Genomic DNA, 10,418 nt, shown 5'->3' with positions numbered 1-10,418 from the left:
TAGACCTTACCATGAAATGCTTACTTGCAAGCCCTTAACCAACAATGCAGTTCAAGAAAGAGTATTTACAAAATATTTACTGAAGTAAAAAATAAAATAAAAAGTTACAATAAAATAACAATAACGAGGCTATATACAGGGGGTAGCGGTATCGAGTCAATGTGCAGGGGTACAGGTTAGTCGAGGTAATTTGTACATGTAGGTAGGGGTAAAGTCACTATGCATAGATAATAAACAGTGAGTAGCCGTAGTATAAAAATTGAAATAGTCTGGGTGTAAATAGTCCGTGTGGCCATTTGATTAATTGTTCAGCAGTCTTATGGCTTGGGGGTAGAAGCTGTTAAGGAGCCTTTAGGTGCTAGACTTACCTCCTGCCATGCTGAAGCAGAGAGAACAGTCTATGACTTGGGTGACTGGAGATTTTGACACATTTTTTTGCCTTCCTCTGACAATGCCTAGTATATACAGTTGAAGTCGGAAGTTTACATACACCTAAGCCAAATACATTTAAACTCAGTTTTTCACAATTCCTGACATTTAATCCTAGTAAAAATTCCCGGTCATAGGTCAGTTAGGATCACCACTTTACTTTAAGAATGTGAAATGCCAGAATAATAGTAGAGAAAATTATTTATTTCAGTTTATTTCTTTCATCACATTCCTAATGGGTCAGAAGTTTACATACACTCAATTAGTATTTGGTAGCATTGCCATTAAATTGTTAAAGTTGGGTCAAACGTTTCAGGTAGCCTTCCACAAGCTTCCCACAATAAGTTGGGTGAATTTTGGCCTATTCCTCCTGACCGAGCTGGTGTAAATTAGTCAGGTTTGTATGCCTCCTAGCTCGCACACGCTTTTTCAGTTCTGCCCACACATTTTCTAAGGGATTGAGGTCAGGGCTTTGTGATGGCCACTCCAATACCTTGACTTTGTTGTCTTTAAGCCATTTTTCTACAACTTTGGAAGGATGCTTGGGGTCATTGTCCATTTGGAAGACCCATTTGCGACCAAGCTTTAACTTCCTAACTGATGTCTTGAGATGTTGCTTCAATATATGCACATCATTTTCCCTCCTCATGATGCAATTTATTTTATGAAGTGCACCAGTCCCTCCTGCAGCAAAGCACCCACACAACATGATGCTGCCACCCCCGATTGGGATGGTGTTCTTCGGCTTGCAAGCGTTCCCCTTTTTCCTCCAAACATAACGATGGTCATTATGGCCAAACAGTTCTATTTTGGTTTCATCAGATCAGAGGACATTTCTCCAAAAAGTACAATCTTTGTCCCCATGTGCAGTTGCAAACTATAGTCTGTTTTTTATGGTGGTTTTGGAGCAGTGGTCCCATGGTGTTTATACTTGCGTATTATTGTTTGTACAGATGAACGTGGTACCTTCAGGCGTTTGGAAATTGCTCCCAAGGATGAACCAGACTTGTGGAGGTCTACCATTTTTTTTCTGAGGTCTTGGCTGATTTCTTGTGATTTTCCCATGTCGTCAAGCAAAGAGGCACTGAGTTTGAAGGTAGGCCTTGAAATACATCCACAGGTACACCTCCAATTGACTCAAATTATGTCAATTAGCCTATCAGAAACGTCTAAAGCCATGACATCATTTTCTGGAATTTTTCAAGCTGTTTAAAGGCGCAGTCAACTTAGTGTATGGAAACTAGGACTACTGAAAATATATTATTTCAGTGTAGATAAGGGAAGGGCAAGTTAAAATAAAAATATGACAGCCAGACAAGCCAGTGTTTGAATGGAGTGGAAATTAGCCAAATTTGTGATATGTAAGGTAAGTAACTTTAATGCGTCAAGCAGATTACATTTTCTTTGCTATTTCCGAAACGTAGCAACGTTTAAGACATGGATTTCATGTTCTAATGTTAACAAGACACCCAAAAGTAGTTCGAAGTAATGTTTTCATTTTATTAGCTAAACAAAACTTATTTAAACAGCGAAATTGTTGCGGAACTCAGCCCTGTTTGCATAGCGATGATGAAAATAACATAATTTGGGCTGTAATGATCTCCAAAATTCTAATCATTAGGTCATCACACCCTTGATATAGCAACGGACGCTAATAGTTGATCTAATCCCATGGTAACGCCGTGAGGGACACTTTTTTGGCATGACAGGCCTACCTGGACATGTTGGCTGGGAGGGAAGGTCTCTAAACATTCAACTTTTTTTTGTTCAATCACTTTGATGCAATTCACAAGTTTGTGGTACATTTTCACAACTCTAAGCATACCATTCTGAACAGATCATCAAAATGGCTCATGTTTCAAAACTACATTTTAAATTGTCTGGGTAAAACAAAGTCCCTTATTCACTTCACTGAAACACTTTGAATACATATTCCATCTGGTATCTGCTTTTCACAATACAACCAATATTCACATTACTTTTGATATGATTTCCTTGACATTTGTTAAAACATAACTAGCACTTAATGAAACTACTCAAAACTGATAACTATGTCTACTGAACAAACATGTTATAGTGCCTATACTCCATGGGTACCTTTGGACAGGGCCAGTGTCTTTCCAACCCCCTTGTCTCAGTCCCCAGTATTTATACTGCAATAGCTTGTACGTGCCACATTGTTAGGGTCAGCCTGACTTACCTGGTATACTGTGTGATCTTTGGCATACTGCCACCAACTCCCCTCTTTCGTTCTTTTTGTCCTGTCAGACCTGAGCCCTTGGACAGTGCCTCAGTATAACCTGGTCTGATGATTCCAATCCTGGCTGTTCCTGACCACCTGGTGGTGCTGCTGATCCCATTTATGCTGTGGAGCCCTGACCTGACTTCACCGGTCATGGTACCCTGTCCCAGACCCCTGCTAATGGAATTTTACAGTAAATCAATGTAAATGTTTCAAGGACCAATTTACATGTATTTAAGTATGTATTTTTTGTAGTGGGGACAGTACCATTAGCGCCACTTATATATATATATATATAGTAATAATAATTCACAACCACATAATCTGTGAGAAGAATTACAAAATAAAAAAACATTTATTTTCGGGGTACAAGAATTCATAAATACTGAGCAGCTGATTTGTACAATAATAGACATGGCAACAAAGATCTTGGGCCCCATTTTGACAACTCTAAAATGCAGACAGTCAACAGCGTTACTTATAACTGCAGGTCACAATTATTATGATTTTTTTTTTTTAAACATATATTTTTACAATGTCCAGAGTACGTGTGCATACACTTGATACAATCTGCAGTATTCAAAACAAGATGAATCAAGTGCCATAACATGTATCCCTGCACATTTGCGCTTTCAAAAATGTCCCCCTTACATTTTACAGTTACTATATAGCTTAAAATAGATATTAGCATCATGTTAGTCAACGCACAGCAAGTAAGGTTTAGAATAATTAAAGTGTTGCCACAACCTCAGCTTTTCTTTTTCTTCCCAGACATACAGCCAGAAAACATTATCAAGTTAGTCCAAATACAAACGTTTGAATGATTACAGAAATACAGATAGAGAAAAGGATGAAAGGGTTCCAAGCAGGTCCATAGGAAATGTGAAAGGCTTTACAGTGAGTGAGGACAGTGGGTTGGAGCTCTTGACTCTGGCTCCACTGCAATGTATACGATACACATGTGGAAAATAGTCTTTATTCATTCATCTCCAGCCACTCTCTTATCTTCTTCTCTATGAGTGTTCTCTCACGCACGCTGTCTGAGATCAGGCTGCGGGCAGTGGACGACGGAAAAGCAAGATGTGGGGCTCTGAAAAAACAAACAAAAAAACAGGAAACATTTGTGAATGAAGTTCAAGAACTGAATGAAAAACATTTCAGGCTGTGTCCCAAATATCTCTCCTTCCTTCCAAAGTGTGCACTTGTTTACTGCCCTTCACTGATTTGAAAGAAAATGGCTGGTATAGAAACATGGTGGAAACTCCCTCTAGCCCATGCCTACACCACTCTAATGCATTCAGATTTGTGGGAAGTAGTGAACGAAAGGAGACATTATTGGGACTCATCCTTAGAGTCAGAGTTTGGAAAGCTGATCATTCTTTCATGTATTCTAGTAGTCTCGTGAGGCCACCCTTGATCCTTCCAAATCTCATCTCGTTGACTCAAATTTTGAAAGTCTGGAGAACTTCAGTATTGGATTTTGAATGGGAGCGCTGGCTGTTAGCGCTTGCATTTGTTTGGTCAGTGCCGCTTTTCCAACAGTCAGACAAAGGTTTAGTAGCCCATGTTTAGAAACAATACAACAGTCAGACAAAGGTTTAGTAGCCCATGTTTAGAAACAATACAACAGTCAGACAAAGGTTTAGTAGCCCATGTTTAGAAACAATACCTCCATTTGGAGCTCCATCAACACAAAATATTTGATTGGTTTCATAAGTGGCAACGCGTCACTAGTCTCTCATACTCAACCACTTAACATCTTTCTGACGAACAAGTTCCCGCGGCTTTTGGAACAATGTGACCAACGCCTGTGTCCGACAGTAGTATTCTAGTACCCATCTTAGGACCATGACATGTGTGAGGCTTGTCTGAGCAAAAGAAAGCAAATGAATGAAAACTAAACCAGATGCAATGTAGGACAGTGGCCTGTGTGAGGCTTGTGTTAAACGAAGGCTGCAAATCAGTGCACACGTGCTGAATACACTTCAGTGACCATCCATCCATCCGATGACAAGGTGATTGTGTAACAAGATGATACAGACCTCCCCTCTAGGGCGCACCACACACTCAAACCTCTCCATCTAACACCTGTCTTAGCATTGTCTGCTTTGGCCATGTAGCCATTCATTCTTTGTTTCTTCATTCAAGGCTGTGTAATGATGCACATAAGGCAAGCTCATCAAATATGTTTGTGGGACACACCCAACCATTTGTTCAACAGATGCCCTGACTTGGTAAAACACGTAGGTTATTTGGTTATCATGGCTGAAATGCTTAGATTCAATGTCTTGTGTTCAGGTGACAGACAAGAACAGATGTATTTGGAGACAAACAGAATGAGTCAGACCTCATGATCTGCTGATGACAAGAGACCAGTATCAAAGATAGTAGTAGCCTATAATACAAGTCATTGCAATGGAGGCTGAGCATCTTCTGTTACAAACACTGATCTTTGGGCTCTCAACATGACTGTACTGTATTCTAGGTTTGGCGATGTACAACCTTTGTCCCATCTTGATTACGTACCTATAAAATCATTGTGATATACGACGCTATCACCCCTATTGGCAACCACCCAAATTTGAGGGAAAAAAAATGTTTTAATAAAAGAAACTGCTAAAACGGTCTATAGCGCGAAATCAAATAGAACTGGACGAATCATGATGAAAGGGAATGCTTTTGAAAGCCTGGGCAGAGGGTAAGTGCAGGCAATGGCAAATCTTTTCTAATATTCCTTTCTGGTAGAGGAGCAAAAAAGGTTTGCGTACATCTCATGTGCGCGCTTTACTTGTCGGCGTTCCAAACATTTGTCTTTTTACCTAAATATGCAAACACCATCAGATAGAATTCATAGCAAACAGTGCACTGGGTTAGTCAGAGTTGCTTAAATATAACAGAAACAGATCAACTGGAATGACATACACTCATGGGATGGGTTGCCAAAAAAGAACTGAAAGCCACAAATGACTCCATTAAAGGCAAGTCACTGTGCTTCTATGGCTATATGCACCATGCCACTGCCTATTTCATTTGTCAAGACAGCTCATGAATCGAGTGCCTTTATCAGTCAACACACCTACAGTGCCTATAGAGTGTACACCCCCTTTCAAAAATATTCACCTTTTGTTGCCTTATAGTCGGGAATTAAAATGCATTTTCCATTGATTTACCCATTGTACCCCACAACTTCCAAGTAAAAAATTATCTGGATTATTATTTTTTAAAGAAAATCTAAATCTTTAACTGAAATAGCTTGATTGGATAAGTGTCCAACCCCCTTGCAAAAGCAATCATAAATTAGCTCAGGTGTAATCACCTTCAAAATCACACATCAAGTTCATTGGCCTCCACCTGTGTTAAATTATAGTGATTCACATGCTTTCAGGATAAATTCAGCAATTCCTGTAGGTTCCTCCTGTTGGGTAGTGAATTGCAAAGCAAACACTCAGCAAGAGCTTTCAAAAGAACTCTGGGACAACGTTGCGGAAAGGCACAGATTGAGGACGGATATAAAAGAAACAGCAGACAGAGCGTTCCCCCTATGCACATCGACGGGACAGCAGTGGAGAAAGTGGAAAGATAAGTTCCTCGGTGTACACATCACGGACAAACTGAAATGGTCCACCCACACAGTGTGGCAACAGTGCCTTCAACACTCAAACTTTTCTACAGATGGACAACTGAGAGCATATCCTGTTCGGGCTATAGCCCTGCCTGGTACGGCAACTGCACCGCTCACAACAGCAAGGCTTTCCAGAGGGGGGTGCGGTCTGCACAACACCAGGGGCAAACTACCTGCCCTCCAGGACACCTACAGCACCCAATATCACAGGAAGGCCAAAAAGATCATCAAGGACAACAACCACCCGAGCCACTGCCTGTTCACCCTGCTACCATCCAGAAGGCGAGGTCTGTACAGATGCATCAAAGCTGGGACAGACTGAAAAACAGCTTCTCAATCTCAAGACCATCATATTGTTAAACAGCCATCACTAACAGAGTGGTTGCTGCCTACATACAGACTTAATCATTGGCCACTTTAATAAATGGATCACTGGTCACTTTAAACAATGCCACTTTAATGTTTACATATCTTGCATCATTCATCTCAAAGGTATATAATGTATTTTATACCATCTATTGCATCTTGCCTATGCCGCTCTCATTGCTCATCCATTAATGTATAGATTTGTATTCCTTTACTTAGATGTGTGTATTAGGAAGTTGTTGTGGAATTGTTAAGTATTGCTGCACTGTCGAAACTAGAAGCCCAAGCATCTCACTACACTCGCAATAACATCTGCTAACCATGTGTATGTGACCAATAAAATTTGATTTTAAAGATTTCAAAGGCCTTAGAGCACAGTCAAGACGATTATTAGGAAGTGGAAAAATGTATGGCACCACCAATACCCTGCTTAGGTCCATCGCCACAAACTGGTTGACCAAGCAAGTATGAGTCTGATCAGAGAGGCTATCAAGAGTCCAATGGCAACTTTGAAAGAGCTACAGGCTTTAATGGCCAAGACTGGTTAAAGTGTGCATGTGACAACAACACCCCAAGCACTCAACAAATCTGGCATGTAGGGTGGCAAGAAGGAAGCACAAATGGTTCCTAACAAGGTTTTACACAGACCTTCATTTTTCTAGGTGCAACATGAATATTTGGGCGCCTGTGCGAGGAAAATGGTCACACTGTAGAGCCCTGCCTCCCACACATTGGCTTCTTTCTAACTCTAAAAACAAAATATGTTATGAAACTTCAAGTAAAGTGGATCTGAAAACTAACATTTTAAAACATGTTATTTAACCTTTCATTTTAACAGCAAAGATTGAGTCCTAGGTCTCTTTTACAAATGTGCCCTGAATGTACATCCTAACCACCAGTGTAGCAGTAATGACCCCAAGACATGGGTACAAAAGTAATCCCCAAGTCAGAGTTCCACCAAGTACAGTAGGCTACAATTCAGTGTTTGTATAACTCAATGTTATGCCACTGCATTCACCACATCACACTATCTACTGTACTGATATGAACCCCCATGGTGCGACATAGGCACAACTGTAATCCCCCAGTACCGTTCAGTGTTGTTTTCCTCCATAATAGCCTTTATGCTGCTGTATTCAATAGCACTTCACTCTTTCTACTGTACTGAGCATTAGTACTAACATCTGACAGTGTACCTGGTTGATGGATCATGTAGTGTATCCAGCCTTGACTCTGCTGGACGCCCAGGTTCCTCCACTCAGTCTCTGACATCAGATGGGTCTTGGGCACACGCTTGGCAATGTCCTTGGGCAGCATCACGTGCCTACAGAGAGCGTCATGCAGTGTCAACATCACAGGGCTAGGAAGGAAGACCGCCGCCAGGCAAGACATACATGTCGATTTTAGCTAGCTAGATAAAAACGGTTTTAGAAAAACGTACAGTCTTAACTTACCTATACTCGAATTTCTCATCGTCATATTTGTCAGAGTAATATATCTGCTTCTGAGACATGATGCCAACCTGAAAAAAAGAGTGCACCTGAAAGTTTAGGGACTCAGGGATTTTACAGCAGGGGCATTACAAGGAATCCTGTCGACTGAACGTTCTATCCAGTGATTTGGACTGACTGAAGGAGTATGTTTTTAATTTACTACCCGTAGAGTACGTAGCGGCAATACACCTCATCGTTTGAAGTCTACCAATAAGGCTCAAAGAAGTAGTAAAGCCCAAGCAAAGGCAATAACATGACAATTACAGGTTTGTCAAGTCAGATGTGATCAATGCACCTGTATTGCGCATCATAAACCAATGAATGTAACTAGCTAACATTAGATAGCTAAGTAAGGCGACAAGCTTTATCTACTACAGTAACGTTAATAGCTACATTTTTTGTTGTTTAACTAGCCCAACCTAGCAAACAACTAGCTACATCATACATAGCTAGCTACTCATGTTCATCAGCATGTCATCCACTGAGTGTTCTAGCTAACATAGTTCATAAAACACAATGCCATCCAACAACCGTTGGAACTAGCTAGCTAAGTTAGCAGGCTAGTTAAATAGCTGGCTAACTTGCTAGCTAACAATAATGAATTAGCTCAAGTTAGCTAGCTAGCAGGCTTCGCTATCTAGCATTGAGCTTAGCTAGCTACTATGTTAGCTTTGACAAGTAAAACACAAATCACCTTTCTTCAGGTGGCTCGTTCCAAATTATTGTAGTCGTGATTTGGTGACGGAAATTCTAGAAATTTCACAACAGGCCTGTCTTTTCTATAATATTGTCGGTCACCGATGTATTTATATTTCCACGTACAGTAGCTTGTACTGCTTCTGATGTAATATTGTCGAAGGACCTTTTTCACGTTTCGCTGCGAGTTTCCCTCTCTTATGTTACTGATCCTGCCTTTCACCATTCAAAAACTCACTGCTGCTCCTCATTGGTCAATCCTTTCACATAAATGATCATGTGACATATGCTGAGTTTAGACGAGACACGCAAAAACCGTCATACCTGTCGGCATAGAGGGACAAAGAAAGCTATATAAAGAGTGACCCTATGTTGCTATGGTGATTTCAGTAAACAAAATCAGTGCAAATCAACATCCGTTTATTTATATTAACAACAAATCAATACAGAGAGTACATGAGGGAACACAAGTGTATATATAGATTATATTGTAATGAAACAGCAGGGAGCAGGTCTCGAACCCTCGACGTTCAAGCCTGAAGTCCGGCGCGCTATCGACTGTGCCGCAAAAGCATGTTCGAGCGGCAGAGTCGATTTCCGGGCTTATAAACCCAGGGTCGTTACACCATATAATGGACAATTGAGCTAGGGGGTACAATATTACATTACACAAAGACCTTTAGCGACATACATACACTTATAATTCTAACAGATTTTTTGTTAAGAGTATTTGTCTTTAAAATACAGTTCAATTTCTTTTTGTAGGGTAAGAAAATGTTTTTTTTTTGTTTGTGAATTTACATTTGTGAATATGAAATTTGGCCAAAAGAATAATGAAATGAATTACATATGTTTCAGCTTATTCCTATCATAGGTAAATAATCCAAACAGTACATCTCTCCACAATAGTGTAAGACCTTCATAAAAGTGTTCAATTATAAATCTACTGATGTCTTGCCACAGTATTCTTACATGAATACAATGCCAAAAAAGATGCAACACTGTTTCTGGGTGGTCATTACAAAAGGAGCAATTTGAGTTGATGTTTTCCTTAAACTTCTTCATATAGTGGTTGGCAGGATAATATTCATGAATAATTTTAAAGGAAACTTCCTTAATTTTGTTAACAAGTAGGTATGTGTGTGGCAACATCCAAACTTTTTTCCAACAGATATTGGAATGGATTTATTGATAATAAGGCATGACATAAGGTATAGATACATCCTGCTGAAACAAGGTTCGTATCGCTCTGTTGTTGAATGGACCAAAAGAGAAAAATCTTTCCTACTGATGAGTCAACAGAAGGTAGGCTCTGAGGGTCAGGTCTTGACACATTCCTGAATAACAGAGCAACACCTGAGGGAATGGCATCTAAAACAATTGCAAAATCTTTAGGTGTTACAGGGACCTTGTAAAGTGATAAGAATTCCTTATAACTGAGTAAACTGCACTTACCAGTTGGCTCACCAATAGGATATTATTTTGGAACCAATATTCTAAAAACAAAGAAGTATTTTTATACAATATATCCCTATTATTCCATATATAATATCTGTGTGGAGAAAAATGG

General features: G+C 39.9%; 1 protein-coding gene across 1 annotated transcript; it reads right to left on the bottom strand.

Annotated features, from left to right (window-relative positions):
* Positions 1-3,009: 3,009 nt before the first annotated feature.
* Positions 3,010-9,050, bottom strand: cks1 (Cyclin-dependent kinases regulatory subunit 1). The gene is given in 4 exon segments (NM_001141438.2): positions 3,010-3,761; positions 7,856-7,983; positions 8,114-8,181; positions 8,847-9,050. Coding segments are annotated over 3 exon segments (231 nt in total). The 5' UTR covers positions 8,173-8,181; positions 8,847-9,050; the 3' UTR covers positions 3,010-3,717.
* Positions 9,051-10,418: the final 1,368 nt, after the last annotated feature.

This window comes from Salmo salar, chromosome ssa27, assembly GCF_905237065.1.
Source record: "Salmo salar chromosome ssa27, Ssal_v3.1, whole genome shotgun sequence".
Classification (NCBI taxonomy): Eukaryota; Metazoa; Chordata; class Actinopteri; order Salmoniformes; family Salmonidae; genus Salmo; species Salmo salar.
This window is presented reverse-complemented; position numbering and strand designations above follow the sequence as displayed.